Source organism: Podarcis bocagei (assembly GCF_964188305.1).
Source record: "Podarcis bocagei genome assembly, chromosome: 3".
Lineage (NCBI taxonomy): Eukaryota > Metazoa > Chordata > Lepidosauria > Squamata > Lacertidae > Podarcis > Podarcis bocagei.
This window is the reverse complement of record NC_138127.1, coordinates 54,899,417-54,923,378: the sequence shown is the minus strand read 5'-3', so window position 1 is coordinate 54,923,378 and position 23,962 is coordinate 54,899,417. Positions and strand designations below refer to the sequence as shown.

Sequence of the window (23,962 nt, the reverse complement as noted above, 5' to 3'; positions counted from 1 at the left end):
TTGGGAACCAAGCCATGCTTGAAATGGTATATAGGACCTCTGACCTGCTGGATCAAATACAATCTCAGGCCGCATCCAGAGAATAAGTCAGCTCTATGAATCAAAGAAGCTATAGTCAAGGGTTGAGGTGCTGAACGGACAGTGTTAAGAGTAATTACACTGGCAAGACATGGAGTAACAAGAATAAATGCCTTTATGCAGAACTGTGATTTGTTGTGAGAAAATAAGCAAGAATCTAAATATAATGTTGAGATTCTGGGTTAAATACTAATCATGCGCATGCAGTTACAACCCATCTCATGTCTGCAACTGGAAGCACTGGGAATCTAAGATGACAAAAGTACAGGCTTAAAACTGAAACACATCCTTTACTAGCCAAGTGATTTTTAGGCAAAAAGTGAACATAAGTGTAAATCCACAAGCAGGGCCTGTTTTAGATTTTAGTCACTGAACAATGCCTAGCACTTTTATGTGATGTAGTGCCACAACAAAAAATAGATCAGAGAGGTTAAATCTGAAAGGTGCAAACTTCTCACATTTCAAAGCCTGAAAGCATAAACCTCATTTAGCACATAGAGAGAATAATTAAGCACAAATGTCCATATTTTGTAAGCTAATGAAATATATTGCACCACACTATATTTAACAGATTAAGAAGAATATATTGAAACATGAAGGGTGACAATATGTTTGTTTTTGAATGTATAAATATGAGTAAGAAGAGATATTTAATTAAATGTTTCAGAACTAATATTAATTTTTCTTATGTCAAAAGTTGTGGCATCGCTGCAATAGGTCATGCTGGATAAAAATAAATGCTTTTAAAACATTTTTTTAAATGGATGTCATTTTAAAATATATTTTTAATGAAAAACAATCCTTTAAAAAAACAACTTAAATTATAGCCAAATGTAATAAAACATACATGTTAAAGACAATATTCATGATCCCTGAAAATTGAATCAAGGAGTCTCTACTAAATACACTGAGTTAAAGCCTACTTTTTAAATCTAAGATTAAAGTCACAGTGTGTTATACATTTTATTGCTGTGAAAATTACGAATATTTAAACTGTACAACAAACAGTATAGAAAATACGGACATTTAGTTTTCAAGTATGTGATTTTGCTTAGTGTCCTTACAGGGTCAAACAGAAATCCTTAATATCCTAACTACTCCCCTAGTCAGATATAAATTCTATAATGCAAAGGCTGTGGGCTACGCAAACTGGCTATGTTTAGTTTAAACATGTTTCAGTTATTATCAATTATTATCAGACATGCTTTTTCAGAAAATATATCAATCAATTTCCTTTCTTGGCATAGAAAAAGTGCATTATATACATGTTCAGACGTCGTGAGATACAAAAATGCCTCTTAGGATCTATGAGGACGCAATCTCATAGTGTTGCTCAAAAATCTTGCCACACTCTCCACAACGTAATTATTACAATTGTTCAGCAGATAAGACACTCTGGAATCATCAGTTTAATAAATCCCCTCCTTCAAATCCCCTCCAAATATTTATCATATATTTTTGAAAAAATGGGCAATAAAACATCTGTGATGGATTCGACCTGTTTGGTGCAACAAGGGCAGCGTCTTTCAGAGTATGAGATTTTTGAGAATCTACCTTGCAAAACTGCAGATGGTAAGACATTAAATCTTGCAATGGAAAGAGCTCTTGTAATGGAAAGAGCTCTGGGATTGTAAAGCTGGTGTAAATATGGAGTGGCCAAACAAAGGTGGGAATTCTTAACCCCAATGGGGAACAGGTTTTATTGGCTGCACTGCAAAGGGTTTGGAATTCAATCTCTAGGATTCTGCACTTGATTGTCTGGAATGTTTCCAATTGTTGGAGCATAAGCAGAGACTTGAGTGATAGGTTCTGATTTTGCTCTCAATGCAAGGTAGCCATTTGGAGTGGTGGGATTCTGCCAGCATGTGGAAAGTTAAAGAAAATGGATCAGATATGAAATGTAGGCGGAGCCAGAATTTTATATTGGTGAGCCACACCTTGGTTTCCAGCAGCCCTTGTCCAATTTCCAGACACATGGCTGCATATGGCACACAATTTGGAAGCCCCAGGATTTTGCGCAGAAATTTGGATTGGATGCATTCCAACGATTGGTTAACTGAACATGGAAAGAGCCCTGATAGAGCAAAGCCTCAGTATTTCCTTCCTAGCTACACACTAATTGATTTAGACCTCATGAGTATACATGCAAAATTTGGATCTTTTTGCCTCAATGTGTATTACTCATACTAAGCCACATTTGTCACTTGGTTGCTCATTTGCTGAGTCTGGAAAAAATGGATCTCTTTGTTGTTTGTTTAAGGTTTTCACCAGCCTGGATCATTTGGTCTCATCTCTCAAACCTGGCCACATCACTGCTCACCACGGACAGCAGACAATTTATGAGCAAGTTAATAGTACAAGACCCAAAACAGATCCTTGAGAGAACTCCACTGATTAATTACTTCCATTGCATTTACTCCTGCATTCTGCTTCCTGTTCTTTATTGATCAGCAAAAGGACAAAGCTTCTTATCCCTTAAGTTAGTGATGGGGAACCTGTGGTCCTCCAGATGTTCTTGGGCTCTAGTTCCTATCAGCCCCAGCCGGCATGAGCAATGGTCAAGGATGGTGGGAGCTGTGGTCCCAACAACATCTAGAGGACTGCAGCTTCCCTAATCCTGCCGTAACTTCTTACCAGGAGCCTTTTTGGATATATAGATCTTTCCCTATTCACATGCTTGCTGACACACTGTTCTTTGCAGACAGAACTGCTCTTTGCAGCTATCTTGTTCTACATGCTAATAATTTTATCTTTAATAATGCTTTGTGCCAATTGGGCCAGCACTGACTTTAGACTGCATTATGCAATTTCCTGACTACTTTGCTATTTATTGGAAGATCAGAAAGGAGTTTGATTTTAGTTGCAACAACTAGAACTACTTCAATGTATGCCATCTGGCCACAGTGATTTGTTAACTTTTATTGTTTCCCAGCTCTAGAACTTTAGCTCTTGTCATGTCAGTTTGACTAAGATCTTCAGATGCTCTCCCTGGAAAAAGTGGTTCACTTGTTGGTTATCTGTCCTACATCTTCCACTGCACAGACAAATGAAAATAATTCACTCCACTGCTCTGCAATCTCTCTAGCATCCTTTAGCATTCCTTCCATCTCCTAGTCATCTAATGGTCCTGCTGTCTTCTCTATTTGTAATTATTTAAGGACAGTTCCACTATTTTGTAGTAATATATTAATAATGTTATTTTTGAAACATGCTTCTTTAATTCTTTGTTTGCCTACCTCATAATCAGTAGCCAGAGTTCGTGCTTGGTTTTGTTAGCCTCTTAGCAAGATTTTAGGTTTTATAGGAAGCTTTCCTGCTTTTTATAGTTTCCTTGATGTGTTCGTTAACCACGCTGGCATCCTTTTTGGTATATTTCCTAATTTGTGGTGTATATTCTACCAGAGCTTTTATTATTGTGTTTTTTAGTAACCTCCAAAAGAGGAATTAAATGTCACACTAGGGATATCCTCACGGCAAGCATTTGGCTTGCCAGATGGAATGATCCCCCTCTCCTCCCCACACCCACTGTTCTGGGAATTCTCCTGACCCCCTCCAGAGACAATTTTGGGGGAAGAATAGGGAGCAAAGCCCTATTGCACCAGCAGAAGTCCTTGAGCGAAACCTCTGAGGATGGGACTCATTAATTGAATCCTACCACAAGTATCTCAAAAAGATATAACCTACATGATTTTTCCTTTCAAATTTCTTTTTTAAAAAATCATATCCTGTTTTAGAAAAGTTCTCCCTTGAAATTAAATGCGAACTTGATGGACTTTCTGTGTGACTTTCCACTTATATCGAAGTTGAATTTGATAGTATTGTGCATCACCTCTTGGGCAGCCCAGGATCATTTTGTTTTTAGTCAATTCGATGACCAGCCTTTCCAGGAAGCATATAGCAATGTCTTGTCTCTAGAAATCCATTACAGTTATGATTTTAAATTACCTGCCTTCAATAGATTCTCCTATGATAATATGTTCCCACACATGCCTTATTTGTGAAACTTAAGCTAAAATCAGCTGTATTCTGAAAAGAAAAAGTTATTTTTTTTCTAACTTTTTCTTAATCTATAGTATAGTAGCTAAGAAAATCACTTGGGAAAGCTTAGTCACTTGCTTTGGAGCTTAAAGCTTCCCCCCTCTTTTATTCCAGGCTTAAACAAAGTTCAGTGGGGCATCAAAGTGCCTCAGTCTTAAATTACAGTCTATACTTTAAAATAGAATGGATGCACAATATGTTCCTGAAGCTAGAGGGTGGGAGTGTTATTCAGTGAAAATTGAAGGCTTGTTGAGTCAATAATCTTCTTTCACAGAGTAACAATTTTCAGCTAAAATTTCTTGACCCAAACAAAGGAAAACCAGATCATTCAGTTATTTTACAACATTGCTGGAGCAAGCAAAATGAAAGGGGGGTAAACACCATTCATTCCACACTGAGCAAAAACAATGTGAAAATTTCAGTCACAAAAATTACACCATCAAAAGTTTCCTCTTTTTTTATTTACCATATTGCCAAATAGTTATTTTCAGCTCAAGAAAGGAACAGAAGTAAATAACCAGGGGTATGATTGGTACCCAGGCACCATTCATGTATCAGTTGCAGGTTGCATTTAACTTCCATTATCAAGAGCTAGCTTGCTGACCTTTCTGCAAATCAGCAATAACATCCGTAAACAGTACTAGAATTTTTATTAGTTGTTTGTTTTGTTTCTTCATTCACCTGCGGGAGTATTCATTTGGCTAACAAAATAAACCAAGTCAAGCTCAAAAGCTTTTGCTTACTGAAAATTTTCCTGTCCTGATACCATAGTACCATTTTAAAAATAACTTCATCTAAAGGACTGCCAAAAGTTTTCTGTGAAACCATCCTCAGCCACATCTCACCATGAGAAAGTTTTTTTATTTTAATATAATAGTTATTTTGAAATATCTAACTATTACTAAGGTTGTGCATTCCTTCTTGTTTTGTTAGCAAACCTTGAAAATCAGACTCTTTTGCGCTGTATTCCCAAAACCTTGTTAAGTTTAAATCTATGTTATTTGAATATCACCTTGGGATACTTAAATATGTCTCTTTCAGGGTAGTTTTTTGAACATCTGTTTTACAATACTGATCTTGGGGGCAGTTAGTAATTGTACTGTTAGATAACTTCTTTTTCAAATTATGTCAAAATAATTATACTTTTGGAAAAAAGATAATATTGTAAGTTAAATGGGTTCTCAGCATAATATACTTCTTGGGGCCATTTTTCTTAAATAACCAATGAATAATATACATTAAAAAGCAAAGAGATGTCTAATGCATTTTGATCAGTACTGCACTGCACAGATTTATTTTTAAAACACATTTCTCAAAAAGATGTCAAAAGTATAAACCATTTGTACGGTTCATAAAGTTGAATGCTCTCTCACCCTTCAGAGAGGTTTTCTAAAAGTTTGTGTTGCAAGCAAGCACAGCTAGACAGTTCACTAGTTGTTCCATTTCCTTCACACATTGTATATAAAAATCCTGGCACAAATGTTCCTGTTAAATTCAAAGCAGATGAATTTCTAATGTGGGCTGGAAACAAATGGCTACAAACAAACCATACTTTTATTAGCTAATCTTAATGGCTTGTCCAACATCATAGTAAATTATTATTCCTTTTATTCTTCAGTTATCTGGACACAGTTTGACCTAGACTGTTTTGAATGTGGGTCAATTCTTTAAGTATCCAAGTAAAACAGTGCATATTTTTTAGTTCACCATTATAAGGTAGTATCTTGTGTCTATATAATTAAATGAGTTTGGTTCTCCGCTGAAGGAAATAAATTAAACTGTCCCCTGAAATTCAGAGAGAAACCTTGAGAAAAACAGGGTGAGATTTCCAAGGAGCAGATGGTACAAATGGCAGGAGACCCACATATCTTCACAGACACAAAGACACACACACACAGAGCACTTTACAAAAAACAGGTATGTCAGGTCTCTACTCCAAGGATTACAATCTAAAATAAACGCAGGATAGCTACACATTAAGGGATGGAATGGAGGCATGGGTAGGCAGGGGAATAAGAAGGGGTTGCTTCAGTTAGATGTACTTAGTCATGCTGGCCACATGACCTGGAAGCTGTACGCCGGCTCCCTCGGCCAATAAAGCAAGATGAGCGCCGCAACCCCAGAGTCATCCACGAATGGACCTAACGGTCAGGGGTCCCTTTACCTTTAGTAAGAAAGCAGTGCTTTTTTTCTGGGAGGACGCAGGGGTACGCATACCCCTAAGCATTTTGTGAATCTAAGTTTGGCCTCATTGAGGGGCAGTATTTCAATATGAGTAGGAAAATGAGAGTACAGTGGTACCTCTGGTTACAAACTTAATTCGTTCCGGAGGTCCATTCTTAACCTGAGGTACCACTTTAGCTAATGGGGCCTCCCGCTGCCACCAGCGTGCGGTTTCTGTTCTCGTTCTGAGGTAAAGTTCTTAACCTGAGGTACTACTTCCAGGTTAGCGGAGTCTGTAACCCGAAGTGTTTGTAACCTGAGGTGTTTGTAACGCAAGGTACCACTGTTCCTCTAAACATTTTTTTTAGAAATAAATAGCACTGGTTAAAAGTATATTTAAATTTTTACACACACACACACACACACACACACAACATATGCATAGGTGACAGAAAAGTATGCACATACCCAAAAGTGGTTTGCAGCCAATCATCTGGTGGAACCACTAAGCTACTTTGTGATTTTCAAAGTTTACTTGTTCCATCAGGTATTCAGCTGAGCTCATGTGCGCACTTCTCCCCCACTTCTGCATTCTAGTGCTTAGAATTGATGCAGTCCAGTCCATAGCTGAGTAAGTGATTTTGTGGGGAAACATAATGTATGAGCTGGTTAAATCGGTGATATAGCCAGCAGAAAATCCCATGATCATAATAGCATCTTTGCCTGAAATTGCTGCAATATTCATGGAAATGTTTGCTGAATATATCCACGATTCGACAGGAGCCACATTGTAGCTTGGGTCCTAAAAACCGTGTGAAGAATTCTGCTTGTGGAATGTCACTTTCCCACCACCTCCTCTCAATTGAAGCATGCAATGTACCCCAAAAATCTGGTCTTTAGAGTTGGGGGGTTCTTAGAAATAGTATTAGATGCAGGACAGGGGAGTGCTGCCGGGGAAAGGAGGAGTTGGCACAAATCATAGCGCCTTTTCTTGCACAAGCAAAAGTGCCATTGAATCCTTTGGATTATTGCCTACACTATTTTACACAAATCCATCGGAGAAAGAAGTTGGCCTGCTCAGATGAATTAAAAAATGCATTACTATTTGGGTAAAATAAGGTGGCTACTTTTTTTAGTAGGCAATACAGTGGTACCTCAGTTTAAGTACTTAATTCGTTCCAGAGGTCCGTTCTTAACCTGAAACTGTTCTTAACCTGAAGCACCACTTTAGCTAATGGGGCCTCCTGCTGCCGCCATGCCGCCGGAGCATGATTTCTGTTCTTATCTTGAAGCAAAGTTCTTAACCTGAAGCACTATTTGTGGGTTAGCGGAGTCTGTAATCTGAAGCGTATGTAACCTGAAGCGTATGTAACCTGAGGTACCACTGTACTGGCATTTCCTGTGTGTTTTTCTTTTACTTGTACAGTAGCACCTCGGCTTACGTAACCCTCTGGTTACGTAAACTTCACGTTACAAAAGCGGCAAACCTGGAAGTACTGGACCGGGTTTCGCCGCGCATGCATGCGCAGAAGTGGTCTACCACCACGTGCATGCACAGAACAGTGGTCCTCAGGTTGCGGAAACCTCGGGATCCAGCCGGACCTCTGGAACGGATCCCATTCACAACCGGAGGTACCACTGTGTATATTGTTTCATAGATTTTCAACATTTATCAAGGAGCTAAAGCAAATTGGAACACTGAAGGATAATTTTTAAATTAATTTTAACAGTTTCAAGTAATTTCACATATTTTGCTTTTGTTCCTGATCTACTTTTTGTTGACAGTGTCAAACCAAATACATCATATTCTTTCTAATATTATTTGAACAGGCTCCTGACATGAAGACAGTAGCCCCAGAAATCCCAGCACAAGTGCCCCACTAAATGAAGCATCAGCTGAACATCTACTAGCAAGACCAGGTCAAGGGGCACATCAAATCATATTCATCAAGGGCCCAACCGCATCCCAAACAGGCAGAAATACTGTTCCCAGATCAGCATTTGTACAGAACTTGTGGCCCTGTGATTTTTGGCAATGAGCCCATGAAGCTAAATCAGAGTAAGGGCCAGAAAGACTGTCCTCGCTTTAATTAGGCTTTCTCACAATGCCATGTAGCATATGAGATCTGATGCCAGGACACCTAATTATAGCATGAGGGCAAATTTTCTGCCCTCATTCTTAATTGGTGAACATTTTGCTCCATTTCTCAGTCCCTCCAACAACTGCCAAGATGAGGATTATCCCTTTTGCAATATATGATGCTTTCATGAACTAGGTCCTGCATTAGCGTAGTCCTAAAAATAATTCATTACTAAGAATTATTGAAGAAAGTGTGATACAAAGTGACAAACATGAAACATATACAAATAAAAAAAAGCTATTTACTAATTATTACAGGGAAACTAAAAGCCCATACAAAAAGTCCCAAAAGTAGAAATATTTTATGTAACTCATTCCCTCTTATTTTCTTGCTTTTTAAAATTAAACATAGTTGGGGATGAAACATAGCGTGTTATTCGGCCAAACTTAGCTCATCAAAGTCTGGCTAATTTCAGTAGAATACTTAAGGCTTTCCAGGTAAAATTAAGGGTTTTTAAAGTGTGAAACTTCTGCAAAGCATTCTTTTAATGGCTCTGTGGTGATTCCAAATTACTCAAGTGCTACACTGCATGGAATTAGAGAAAGAAGCTGCATTTTCTGTAACCATAACAAATTTTAACAGTCTGAAATATATATAGTCAGCCTATTAAAGACTATATATGTCTTATTAAATTATGTAGGTCGGTATGCAAGCATTCAGCTTTAACCAATTTGTCTTTTATAAACTTTGTTTTTTAAAAAATACATGAAAAAATGTGGTCAGAAATGAATTGAAAATAGATACTATTTTGCTAATTTTTACTTTTGTTCCTGGCAGTTGAATAATGGAAACAAAATATTGCACACAACTCATTTGTGACTCTTAGCAAAAAATGAAATGACCCAGCAAAACCCACCACTATGTAAAACCACACTACTCTGAAAACAATTACTGTGACCCAACGTTCCCCAACTTGGTGCTCTCCATATGCTTTGGACTTCAACTCCCATCAGCCCCAACAAGCACAACAGCATAAGCACCAGATAAGTAAGAGTTGGAGTTGGCTGTTCTTATAGCCGAAAAACCCACCTAAATACATTTACTTAGACGTAAAGCCTGCTAAATTCAAGAGATTTACTTTCTAGTAAACTTTTCTAGGGCTGCCACACAAAAAACACAACTTCTCATTTTAGATACAACTTAAAATTTGCTATTATTAAGCATATCACCTTTTTAAAATTTCAATATCATCACTGTTCAACATCATCACTTGTTTTCTCACTAATTCACAAAATAAGAAGTATTTTCCAATTATCATTCCAAAAATGTTTTCCATATTGTCAATCAAGATCAGATTCACTCAACTAAGTTAATAAGGTAATTATAATATGACAAGATTATCACATAAAAGTACTTCTTTAACCGCCCCCCCCCATGCAATCAGTATTAGCTTGACTGTGATGAGTTGACATGTTACCAAGTTAAATGATCAGGCTATCTGCAACAATCCAATAGAAAACATGGTTGTGCAAATCGTCCATAATTGGAAATATTGCATCTAAAACACTGAAAGGTCATCTGCACAAATGCTGGTTTTTAAAGTTAAGAAGCACTGCAGAAAGTGGTACAATCTTAACGCAGGAATATTTAAGTATACTCCAGCTTCCTTCAGACACCAATTTGGTGATAAATGTTTAGCACAACAGATGTGAGCATATGCAAGGAGAAATATTATTCTTGCATATCTAGTTAAATGTGTATATCTTAAATATTCAACATCCAATACAGAAAATGAATGGGGATTATTCAATTATCTTTGAGAATGAAGGAATTCTCTGAATATATGAGCTAAATCCTTACTGTCTTGTTTCTCATTATAGTTTAAATTCAATTATAAATTTGATACTGAAAAACTCCCCAAACAGCAAGAATTTGAAACAATTTCTACACTGCAGAATATTATTTTCAACACAGTACATGAAACATTTCTACCAGATGACAACTAATTTCTTACTGGTAAGCTTGATGGCCTCTCTTGTTGGATTAGATTCATTTCTTCATGGTTAGGCTTGCCTTGGGTGATTGGGGGCTGGGACCTGGATCCATAGGCTTCCTGAGACATTTCCTGGATAAAACAGATATTAATATATTAATAATGCAAAAGAGGAGGTATGATAAAGTTCATGAGAAGAGAGAAAAGACCGGCTATACGTTGAGGGATTAACTAACACACACACACACACACACACACACACACACACACACACACACATATATTCTGGTGCACTTTCCACACCCAAGACATGTCCACAGGGCTCAAAATATAACTATTTATAGGCAACTCCCCATCTGGGTGCGATCGGCACATGTGCGACCACTGGTGCACACACCATTTTTGGCACCGCAAGAGGGCGGGGGCGGAACAGGCCCAGGAAGAGTGGGGAAGGAATGGGGATGGGAGTGGGTGGGATGGACTGAAATGTGTGGCGCCTCGGAATCTCTACAGAAATCTTGCTTCCAGCACCGAGACTAGATAACGCTCTCATTTTTTTCTGGTGGAATGAAGACGTAAGAGAGAATTTGAGGAGGGTTCGGTAAGATACCATTTGTTACAGGAGAGAGCTAATCAGGAGCCCTTTCCATTTATTCCAGAGCATATGACTACAATTATAATTCTTGAAGAGCTGCATTTCAGGAAGCTCTAAAATTAACACTAATGGAATATCCATTCTACCATATATGGAGAGTGTCAATAATGCTCAACAGAGCAGAGTTTTCCCCATAGTGTATGCAAGCTGTTCAAAAGGCCATTCCTTACACATACCCTCCACTCCGTTTGGTCAAATGATAATGCTCCAGAATACATGCTCAGGTGAGACAAGGGGATTCAGGATAAAACATGTGTATGCCTAGAATGTGCCCTAAGTCTCTCTCTGTCTCTCTCTCTCTCTCTCTCTCTGGCTTTCTATTTCAATGAATTTTAAAGTGAATTGTTTTGGGAAATGGTTTAATAAGCTGCCCAAAACCCTGCACCCAACGCATGCCCTATTCAAATCAACAGGATTTATTTGTGCAGAACTGAGGGCAGAATTACCACAAGATGTCAACCAAACCTATATCAAGTTTTCAAGGACGGGACATCAACTTGAAAGATGCATTAAACTGAAAATGTTTACTTCTTGTGCTAAGTCTGTCCCAATAGATTAGGGACAGATTTCTTTCGCACTGCAGTACAAGAAAGCATAAATAAAAATAATGGCATATTAGTATATGCAGAAGCCAGTTTTACTTTATGTTCCCAGGTACATATTAATTACAAGTCTTACCTGCACCCACAGTCAACCTTACGGTTTGTTCTTATACAGACAAGGAGTAGGACAGAATGTGAAACTCTTATTTTAGCATGTGGCACAGAAAGTTGAAGAGCCAATTGCAGAAAACAGATATCACACCTTAACAATCAAGGAGGAAAGCTGTTTTATTGTCTCCCCCCCCCCAAAAAAAATTGCATAACAGATTGCTCTCTTAATTTGTTTTTTCCTGTCTTTGTTTGCAATTTTGATAAACAACTAAATGTGAACAATTATTTTTACATGCAACATTTTTAGCCTGAAAGTGCAAGGAAATAATTTCTCTATAGCACCCCCATAAGTGCACTCACAGTTTTGCTGCTGGTCCTTAAAAAGGACTCTCTGGGGTGCCAAAAGCATCTGGTCCAATAGCAGCTACTTCCAAGTCCTGCAATGCTATGAGCCAGTTAACTCTTTCTGGGTGTATTAAACATGATGTTGCCATGAGGGTCTCCAAATTGGTAAGACAGATGAAAGCCAAATAGAGTCACAGCTGGATCCTTCTCTCTATCAGGCAGATTCAGAGAAACAAATCCTTTTTGCTTCAATCTGAATGCAGATAAAATATAGAAAAATGCTTAGCCAGTTCTTTTGAAAAAAATGTGAATAATGATTGATTGATAGGTAGGTAGGTAGGTAGGTGTTGGACTTTTTTCTTTGTTTTTAGTGCTAATGAAATTGATAGGTCACTTTCTTTTTGATCCACATCCGACTTTTAAGTACGTGCCAATAAGAATCTTAAAAGACCAGTTCTTCCATTTGGTTACCAGCAAAGGGTAACACAATTGGGCTTAAGGGTGAAAAATGTGGATGGCTGAATGATTATTATCCACTGTGACGCCCCCCCTATTCCTCCTCTCAGATTTCTGCTTGCGACACAGTTCTCCTGCTGTGTGGGCCAGCAGGTTCCTTTGGATTAACAGCATGATTTAAAATCAACAAATGACACAAGGCCTCTATTCAGCTGCCTTCCCCCTGTTACAAAGCAACATAAAGATGCAGGGGAGCCTCACAATAGGCAAACAAATGAGCAAACCTCTGCTTTTTCTTTGAAATTTAAACACAACCTCACTATTTTGCATCATTGCAGAGGTGTCTGTAATAAACCCTCCACAGAAAATAGTATCGCTTATATTATTTGTTCAATTTTCTTTCTTTTTAATTTAGTATTCTAGCCCAACAAAAGAAAACACCAAGCAAGCATTAAAATAGGACTGACATGAAAATTTAAAAACAGGCATTCAAAGTGGGGAACAGGGGGTTAGCTACAAACACAAGCCACCTGGGGAGGAAAGGGTGTAGGGACTATGATGAGATGAGAGCTAGAGTTTCTTTATAAAAGTTGTAGCTTCAATTTCTTCAGATCTAGCTCTTCATTCAGGGAGAAAACAACTTTTTTAAAGTCTTTAGAGTTGTTGCAATTAAAACATAAAAATAATAGATGTTTGGTAGCAGAAACTCAGAGTATTAAAAAGGCTAAAAAACCACTACCTATAAAAATACAACTCAATAGTTTTTACACAATTTCATTTACTGTAGAGACTTTAATACAGCTAGTCGATTTCTTAGCAGTAAGTACCCAAAGAACTATAATCTGCACTGCAGCTGAGCTAGAATTCCAGCCCAGTTAACCACGTTTTGGTTTTAAATCATGGATACCATTCCAAATTCCATATTAGCTCTGATGCACATAGTACTCCTGCATGCATAGGCAACATCATTCATTTCATATTGACATTGGGTTAATATGTGCAAAGGAATGCACATGTAGATCTGCTTCCCTCTCTGAAATAAGTAGGGTGGTCCATGTGGGTATAGCAATTCTGTAGTAGAGCTACTGCACGCCTAAGTAATTGTTGCATTGATGAACTGCACACACGCACGCACACACACACACACACAGGTTTGTTTACTTTTAACTGCAATTGAAAGATCACATCCTGTAGGCTACTCTAATTTCCAATTACCCCATACAGTGGTTTCTAATTAAAAGAAGAAGAAAAAAACCCCTGCATGACCAAGCATTTCAGAATAAAACTATTGTGTAAATTTGTTGACCTGTCCATCTACTGCTTGTTACAAAACATTTTTAATACTCTGGAAAGCAAGAAATGCCTGAAAGTGTAAACATGTTAAAGTGAGACGTAGGCTGCATTTGGGCAGTTGTTTAATCCATCTTTCTGTCCCTTTTCTTGCTGTTTTTACAGGGCTTTCAGAGGGCATTTGATTGCTTCTTGCAAAATTTCCCCTAGTTTCACATAAAGTCTGTTATGTGAAATTATACTTATACTTATAATACTGTACTAATACTTATACTTACAATACAATAAAAGTATAAATTCAGTTTTCACACCAGTTTTTCCACAGTTCCATCCACTGCCTCTCACCTGATCTGTTATGTTTGCACTGGGTGTGGCTTACTGGAATTCCAGACTATCATACATCCCAGAATTCCCTTAAACTGCAACAATAAGGTTTTCTTTTTATTGTCCTGCTTTTCAGCCACAAGGCCTCCACAGTGGCTTAGATTGAAAACATTAAAAGCCCTTTAAAAAAATTATAAAACGAACATTAACCAAACTAAGTTAAAACCTCAATCAGAACAGAAACTAATGGAATTATTAGAATTTAAAGGTGTACAAAAATTCTTGGTAGAAAAGAAAAATATTCTGTAATCACAAGAAGGGACTGAAGAGGCCTATCAGTTATGAATGGGGCGTTATGCCAGTACGTAGATGCCATCACTGAAAGATGTGACTCTCAATAATGGTAGCACCTGAATAAGTTTTAATGCTTTTGGGGGGTACATGGGGAGAGAAACATTTCCAAAGATATAACATTGCCCTTATATACAAATTAGTGTGTGCACAAAACAGATTGACTCAGTGTGCATATTTAAAATCTGGAAGGTAGTGAAATATGGATGACTGGCACAGAAACTCACTTTAAAATAAATAGCTAAATGTTTCAATTCAGATTTTCCCTATTCTGGCAGCCACCCAAAGACAGTGTATCGTGAACCATCAACAGAATTATTAAGTAGCTGAAAGTGCCATTTCCACACAGAATTGAATTTAACCCTGTCCTGAAATTCAGCCCAGGCCAGTTAACAACTTCCAGCGCCCCCTCCCCAGTGAATGGGAAAGGAAGAAAAAGAACAGACATCAACCCAGGTGAAATAAGTGCAATTTATCATCTTCTGCCATACCTGTGGGTTCTTCCCCAATAAGGGTTTGGCCTCCTGGGAGTGGATCATACCTGACTCTGCAGTTTCTAGCTAGCAGATTCTTCGTTCCTGATTATATCAGCCTGCATCGGCCTTCTGGGGCAAGGGATTAAAAGCAAATGCTGCCTTCAACAGCAGGGTTGCCACCAAAGAGATGACATCCAAGGAAGTTGCCTCTTCAGAACACTTTTGGGAACCATGGGGGTGAGGAAGTTATGTTGATAGGCCAGTTTTCCCAGCGGGGAACAAAAGGTACAAAAGCATGTGGGGAGAGCAGGGGAAAACGAAATTTAAAGTGGAGGTGATTATAATCTCAATGAGGTGGAGTGCTTCTGTACCAACATGCAACTTTTCCTGAAGAAACCTTCCTAGGACAGGGAAGATCTACGTACAGTGGTACAGTGGTGCCTCGCAAGACGCAATTAATTCGTTCCGCGAGTTTTTTCGTCTAGCGAATTTTTCGTCTTGCGAAGCACGAAATCCCATAGGAATGCATTGAAATTCAATTAATGCATTCCTATGGTCAAAAAAAGTCCAAACAAAGCCAAATTTGGTACAACAAGAGTTTATTAAGTGCTCTTTAAAGCCACACATACTGTAAAGAGCATTTCAAAAATTGAAGGAACAATAAATTAAGTTTCTAAACATGACAGAAAAACATTTAAAAATCAACAAAGTGTACAGTACATTTTCTAAGACTCTGGGGGACAACTCGAAGAAGGTTCCTCTTCCACTCTTTGCTTCTTGCTGAAGAACCCCCTCCCCCAGCCGCCCACCACACAGAAATTCAAATCCAGATTTTTTTTAAAAAAACAGCAGAGTGGCCCACTGGTCACAGAAAATCATAAAAATGCAGAAAAAAACCACACAAGCTTCCAGATTCTTGCAAACCCCTCCTCAACTGTTCCCCCAGCACACCCACCACAAGCTTCCAGATTCTTGCAAACCCCTCCCCAACACCAAGTCCTTGAATTCGAAACACCCCAACCCAAAATCCAAAAAACCCCAAAAAAGTTTAAAAGAAGTTTTGGAAAAGCTTCAAAAATCACCAAAGTCTTCAAAAAGCTCAAAAAAGGCTACCACACCGCATTCTATGAGTTGCTCCTCGAAGTCAAGTCGCAACTGTATTAACGATGTTAAGAAAAAGGAAACAAACTTGCAAGACGTTTTCGTTTTTCATCTTGCGAAGCAAGCCCATAGGGAAATTCGTCTTGCGAAGCAGCTCAAAAAACAGAAAACCCTTTCGTCTAGCGAGTTTTCCGTCTTGCGAGGCATTCGTCTTGCGGGGCACCACTGTACCTTGGGTTACATACGCTTCAGGTTACAGGCTCTGCTAACCCAGAAATAGTACCTCAGGTTAAGAACTTTGCTTCAGGATGAGAACAGAAATTGTGCTCTGGTGGCACGGCAGCAGCAGGAGGCCCCATTAGCTAACGTGGTGCTTTAGGTCAAGAACAGTTTCAGGTTAAGAACGGACCTCCGGAATGAATTAAGTACTTAACCCGAGGTACCACGGTAACTTTTTAGTAAGGCTTGATTGAGTGGTGGCCAGTTAGATCCAGCCATCTTGGATCCCACAAGGCAAAACAAAATTGTACAGTCATAGAACCATAGAATTGTAGAGTTGGAAGGGACTCTGAGGATCAACCCTCTGCAGGAATATGCAGTATTTACTTTAATAAAACTTTATTCATTTAATAATTCTGTAAGAAGCTGATATAATAACAGATATAAAGAATGTTCCTTTGATTATGTGCCTTACCAATTCTAGAGTTGAAGGGGACCCTGAGGGTCATCCAGTCTGACCCCCGTAATGCAGGAATCAGCTGAAGCATCCATGACAGGTGGCCAACCAACCTCTGCTTAAAATCCCCAAGAAAGGAGAGTCCATAACCTCTCAAGGGAGTCTGTTCCACTGCCAAATAGCTCTTGCTTGAGTTAGTTAGTTTTAAAATGTTTAAAAATCAAAAGTTGTATATGAAAATAGGAGATCAAATTATTTTAAAATGGAAGAGAAATTCAAAATGCTTGCAAGAGGCTTTCAGAATGAATAGCTTAATACATACTTTTCAAACAAGATCATACTCACAGGCTTTCTATGTAATACAAAATGATCACCCACACAATCAGGTGAGATTGTTTACCCATTTCCCTCAACATATGTGCACCTGGTACACTAATTACAAAAGTCTTGTTAAAAGAAGTGATTTACTGCATCTTTAAACTGGGTAATTTGTAGTTCCAGAATCATCCACCTTAAAATGTACACTCACAGGGCATGTTACGTACATTTACATCATTTTCATAATCTGGAGAGTATGCCACATTTCTGAAAGGCATTTTTAAAGGGTGAAACTTTATACATTTTATGCTTTAGTTGGATACAACACCTGGATTGGGGTGTTTCTAATGCTAGTTGCCTAGATTTAATTTATTCTGTAAGTTTTTATACTTTCAATTGCTTTAATGATAATTATTTATTATTTTCTTTTCTACTGTGGTAGCTTGGTTCTCGAATTTAATCCATTCCGGGAGTCTACTCGACTCCTGAAACTGTTTGAAAACCAAGACACGGCTTCCAATTGGCTGCAGGAGCTTCCTGCACTCAATCGGAAGCCGCAGAAGCCGCATTGGACGTTTGGCTTCTGAAAAATGTTCGCAAACCGGAACGCTTACTTCCGGGTTTGCAGCGTTCGGGAGCCAATTTCTTTGACAACTAAGCCGTTTGGGAACCAAGGTACCATTGTAATGCATTTATATGAGTTTGGTTATACTGAACCTATTTAATACTTATACACAGCAAATTTCCGCTGCCTTGGGGAAAAACTTTGGGAGAAGAAAGGGCTAAGGAGTAAACCCAGAGTGGAGTCCCTAAGGTGGTTGGATGGTGCCAAATGTCTTGCTCTGCTTTCCTTTGGTCCACAAAGGACCAAAGTGAGGCCGGGATCAGGGTCTTGTCATCTGGTCAGTCTAGGACATCCATACACAAAGCCCAGGCTTGTGCCCCAGAAAGGTCTCTTCAGTGCTGCTAACACACCAAAAACAACACAGAAGGCAGCAGTTACCAGTTACCAGACTCTGCAGCCACAGAAGGCACTGCAATTCGCCAGTGGTTTGACTTCACTCCTGGAGGTGCAGTCCATTATCTTCCAAGATAGATGGATGCCCACAACAACAACTTAGCAAACAAAGATGCACAAGTTCTGAATTGCCACTGGGACATCAAGGCCAATTGTTGACAGATGCTTTGCTTGCATAAGTTCATCTGGATCAGGCATAGGCAAACTCGGCCCTCCAGATGTTTTGGGACTCCCAACTCCCATCATCCCTAGCTAGCAGGACCAGTGGTCAGGGATGATGGGAGTTGTAGTCCCAAAACATCTGGAGGGCCAAGTTTGCCGATGCCTAATCTGGATCATAACTGGAAATAATTTAGTTTTAATTCAGAAGTCTTTCAAGTAGATTCTCATGTGGTCATAATATAAGAAATGGTGTCACTCATCAAAGAACAAGCATGAGAACAGCTACTGCATGATACATAAAACACTTAAGAACTGCTGTCTTGGAAAACCTCAAATGTGCTATGTGCACTTTAACCAAATGGCAATATGTGAGGTCAGTAAGACGGGTTAAAACTAGAATGCAGGTCAGGACTTAACTGCTAGGAAGCATAATACTGTATACAGTACTAATGCACAAAACAACTTTTTCCCAACACTTGAAACGTAATCAAAGCATTTCCATTTGAAGCTACAGTCACTTACTGTGATCATTGAGCACAATTCATTTGTTGTGAACAAGCCCTACAAAGTTATATATACATGTGTCCATGTATTCCTTTTCTTTTTAACCTCTACTTTAAAAGCATTAACAAGAAAACACTGAAAACCGAAGAGGTAATTTGTTCCTAGGACTACAAAACTAAGACCCCTGTGTGTATTAGAAGAGCCCAAACTTTCTGAAAAAATGAAGAGCTGTCTCCAGAGGCTACAGTTTTGAAAGGAGTGTCACATGTGGAAACCCATGATGGGAAAAGCAGTTGGAGGGGTAGTGACTGAGTGGGTGAACTGTTGGTGAAAAAAGAGCAAGCATACATATACCATTACTCCTCCAGTGTGAACAAGTTAACTGTTTGTCAAACCAAACCCATCTATACACAACACCATCTAAGCTGCCTCCCGCGTTACATTTCCTCACATGATGCCACACATGTCCCAAACCCTGTTGAAGAATTTTGCATGTGTCTACTTGCAAGTAAGATAAGAACATGGGAGTGACTCATCATCTGAATCTGTTTAATGAGAATACATGCATATAGGTCCTTCCCGCATTGCTATTTTTTTCACAAGAATTGCTTGTGGAAGTTTTCCTGGAGTGAAATTCCTGACTTAGGAAAGTTCCTTGTATCAATAGTGCATGAAAAATGTGTTGGGGACAACACAGCATTTAAAACATCAGTCCTTGCAGGGGGTGGGGGTGTTAAGTAACAAATCCTCAAATATACCGTATTTTTTGCACCATAACACTCACTTTTCTCCTCCTAAAAAGTAAGGGGAAATGTCTGTGCGTGTTATGGAGGGAATGCCTACGGGTGGCATGCCTACGGATTTTCCTCCTCTAAAAACTACGTGCATGTTATGGTCGGGTGCGTGTTATAGAGCGAAAAATACGGTAATTTAGACTTCTGTTCACATGGAGTGTCTTGCTAATAAAGATAGTTTCTCAGACACCAGTAACTGCTTTTGTGAGTTGTATCAGAAGGGTGTTTGTGCTAAACATACCTGGCAATAAAAACCCTAGGTCTCATTTTGCTTTCTGCTTCCCCAGCTAAAACCCTCCACAGAAAAAAAGAATACTGCAATCCGTTTTTTAAAAGGGTGGGGGTGTTAGTGGGGCAAAAAAAGGGGGAAAGTCTATTTCAATTGAAGGAATACATTTAATAATAATTAGAATGAAAAGAGTTTTACAAGCTACTGCACTGGAGATGTTGAATCAATGTGAGCAGAAAAGATAAGAAAGTCTGCTTTATCTAATTTGTCATCCACCAGCCTGGAGAAAACTGTTTTAAAATTTTAAAAGGGCAGAGAGGTTTTTAAATGAAGTCATGATCGCTGACTGACCAAATGCTGTATCACAGGAGGCGAAGGTATTCAACTTAAAGGGCAAGATTAGAAGTACTAAAAGCTCCAAATGAAGTTTTCTGTATTTTTAACATATTGAAATATTCTTTTCTCTCGATTCAGTATTAGAGCAGCACTTTTCAGTAAGTTCATTTCTAAATACTGATGGGCAACTGCAAATCCTCTCACCTCAGTCTGTAAATACTGTTTCTGACCTTTTCCTGCTGCTATGTGGAGTTCTTGCCTAGTTCTGCCTATAGCATTAGGCTCCCCATCCTTGCCTTATTCTCCACATTCTTAATAGGTGTCTTTTGTTTATTGCAGACAACTGGGGTGGTGTCTCCTACAGAAGCCAACAGACAAAGCCCCTAGAACTTTCTTCTGGAGGAGGAGCCGCCCCTGCCTTCTGAGACCAAATGGGCAACCACAGGAGAGACTATATAAAACAACTGAAGGAAAAACACAACAGCTGGCTATTCGAAGGCTGAACCACACTGAGGCCATGGCAGGAGCAACAACCTATTGTCTCCCCCTCTTGGAATACCTAACTACACCCTCCCCCCATATGTGATAAAGTGCATGCAACACTGTAGCATTTTTCTTTCTTTTTTTTTGCACTTTTTGTATCATACTCTTCAGTCTAACTTTTTAGCATCAGAGGAACAGTTTGAATTATTTTATATCGAATACGGTTGTGGTTCACTGTTTGAGATACACTACGCAGAGAAACAGAATAAGGTATATCTTAAAAGGAATCAGTGCTCATGACAAAGGCTAATTTCAACCCTTACCAGTTGAGTGCACCTCTCATTGTTATTTATTTCAAGACATTCAAATATTACAATCAAGCTAGATAAAATGCAAACAATTGAAAAAAACTAAATTCACAGATAACTTAATAATTAAACAGAAAAAATATATCCTAAACTGTTTGTGTATATGCCACTTTTGTTGAAGAAGAAGAAGAAGAAGAGTTTGGATTTGATATCCCGCCTTTCACTCCCTTTAAGGAGTCTCAAAGCGGCTAACATTCTCTTTCCCTTCCTCCCCCACAACAAACACTCTGTGAGGTGAGTGGGGCTGAGAGACTTCAGAGAAGTGTGACTAGCCCAAGGTCACCCAGCAGCTGCATGTGGAGGAGCGGGGACGCGAACCCAGTTCCCCAGATTATGAGACTACCGCTCCTAACCACTACACCACACTGGACATAATCATAGACAAAATAACCACTTCCTCTCAAGAAAACAGATCATGCTGAAGGTCACAGCGTAATACTAAGCATAACCCTCAGTTTGGAAGAAGACTGGGAGATTTGATTTTTACCATTTCCAACCTGCCTTTCTAACCTGAAGTCTGACAGTTGTATAACATGTGTATGTAAACCAAATATATACATAATACGGAGTGCATTCCTCTACTTAAAGCATGTGAATAGTAAAGAAGGCACTTGCTCTTGAATAGCATTTTCTGAATAGTATCTAACACCATTCATCCTTGTAATCATAGAATCATAGAATTGTTGGAAAGGATCTAGTCCAACCTAAGGCAAAGTTTTGTCAAACATATGTAATTATCTGCAATACATATTCAGTGTGAGGGCACCTTACATACATACATACATACATACATACATTCAAATAAATGAATACAAAATAAATTATACACTTTCCTCTTTAAAATTCAAGTTAGCAGAGAGCAGAGAAAGGTTCTGTTTGATATAGTTTAAAGAGAAAAAGTTGTGTTTTCTACATCCTTCAGCTCTGACATGCTATCCATACATGTATTTTGTTTCTACACTGATAGCAATACCTAAATGCTGTTTTTAAGCTAAGAAGTGTCCCCATATAAAAAGGACTTTTAACTATAGAACCTTAACAGATATGAATACACAGGTAAATGGAAAATTGAAAACAAGGGGTCTGATGTGGAATTGCAGGTTGTAAGTAGTATAAGAGCTTGTTTGATTTCAAATGGACATTCCAATACTAGTTTAATATTTTAAGACTTTCCTCAATTACCATGCAGTTGCCAAACAAAATACAAAATGTGATTAGCAGGTGTCATCTGCGTCCGTTCCCGTATGGAAATTATAACACACACTCCTCTTGGCTTCCTTCCAGTCCCACAATTGCTAAAAGTCATTGAGGAAACACTTTTGTCTTATCTGTGTGAAACGGAGCTGGTACTACAGATTCAAGTCAGCACTACCAATCAGTTCAGCAGCTAAATAAAATTACAATCTCTTGGGGGTGGCAGGATTAAAGGATGCTTTTTCTTTAAGCTTTCTTGCTGTGCAAGCAGAGAATTTGGGTCTCAATGCTCCATACAGCAGAATACACCACCAGCCTGTCTGCCACCAGAAAAGAATATCTCTGAACTGCAGGGCTTGCTCACGTAAATGAGGTCATAGCAGTGCCCCAAGCTTACAGTAGAGCCAAAACTCAGAAGACAGCTTACTGAACAAAGGGGGGGGGGAGAGACAGCACCAAGAACAGCTGGTTCCTCTAGGCTAATCAAGCTAGTTACCCAAAAATGCTACTTCATAGGAAACAGTTTGTTTTCTCCTCAGGGGCATCTTCCTTGCTTAACTATATATTATAGAGAAAAGGTGGCATGAAGTGAGTTCATAAGACTTACAAAAATTTTACCTGTAGTTAAAATAACCACATTATACTAAAAGCAATCAGAAAGCTGTGCATGGGCTGGTTAATTATACAATGTCAAAATCACAGTTTAACAGACAATATCCAAGTAAATGACTACTCAATGTTTTTTAATAATAATAATAATAATAATAATAATAATAATAATAATAATAATAATAATAACAACAACAACAACAACAACAATAATAATACCCACCCTCCCCGGCCAGGCTCAGGGCAGCTAACACCAAATATGTGATACATTAAAACACAATCAAACAATTGATTAAAATACAGCTTAAAATTAAAATCAAGATGAAATTAAATGGCAGCCCATGAATCACAACCATAGGGGTAGGGAACATCAAGTGTTCACCAGAGCCAGCTATCCATGCTGGTCCCATATGAGCCAATAAAAAGACCCAAGGAGGTAACTTACATACAGGGTCCCATAGAAAGGGGTCCCATAAAAAAGAGGGGGCCCAGATTGGGCCCAGACTAAAGGCCAGGCACAACAGCTCCGTCTTGCAGGCCCTGTGGAAGGATGTCAAATCCCACAGGGCCCTGGTCTCTTGCAACAGAGTGTTCCACCAGGCCGGGGCCAGGGCCGAAAAGGCCTTGGCCTTGGTTGAGGCCAGTCTAACCTCCTTGAGGCCTGGGACCTCCAAGGTATTATTGTTTGCAGACTGTAATGTCCTCTACAGGGCATACCAGGAGAGGTGGTCCCATAAGTACGAGGGTCCTAGGCCATATAGGGCTTTAAAGGTTAAAACCAGCACCTTAAACCTAACCCTGTACTCCACTGGGAGCCAGTGGAGCTGGTATAGCACTGGATGAATGTGGTCCCGCGGCAAGGACCCCGTAATGAGCCTCGCCATGGCATTCTGCTGCATTCTGCTTTGGTTTTAAACTAAACAAGAGCAATACATTTTTATCTACTGTCAATGGTTAAAAAGACTATAGTGATGGATAAATCGTATATATAAGTGTAAGCATATAATTATGATTTTATTCAATCAAGTTGCTTCTTCTCCACAATACTGTGAGTGAGAACTAAGAGTGAGTGCCTTATAGTGTGTCTTAAGTGTTACATCTGAACCAGGGCTGGCGGTTTGCCTCCCTCAGACAAACCCCAAGTGACAGTAACAAATCTTGACCACAGTTCATGGTTTGTATGGAGCGAGACAAGCCACCAGGTTCAGTTGCAATGCCAGGCCTAACCATTGGCGGCAGCAGGGGAGGAGCGAGGTGGCTGCAATTT

The 23,962-nt window shown here is 39.0% G+C and overlaps 1 protein-coding gene and 1 long non-coding RNA gene across 15 annotated transcripts in view; one reads left to right on the top strand and one right to left on the bottom strand.

Annotated features, from left to right (window-relative positions):
• ARID1B (AT-rich interaction domain 1B) overlaps positions 1-23,962 on the bottom strand; it is a 358,734-nt gene that overhangs the window by 245,864 nt on the left and 88,908 nt on the right. For all 14 annotated transcript variants that reach the window (XM_081187405.1, XM_081187413.1, XM_081187415.1 and 11 more), the window contains one exon: positions 10,375-10,485. In XM_081187405.1, the coding sequence (XP_081043531.1) occupies positions 10,375-10,485 (111 nt within the window). The remainder of the gene's footprint in view (positions 1-10,374; positions 10,486-23,962) is intronic.
• On the top strand, positions 1,379-10,366 carry LOC308583476. The gene is made up of 3 exons (XR_014006243.1): positions 1,379-1,978; positions 5,913-6,033; positions 8,110-10,366. It is a non-coding gene; the product is annotated as an uncharacterized lncRNA (long non-coding RNA).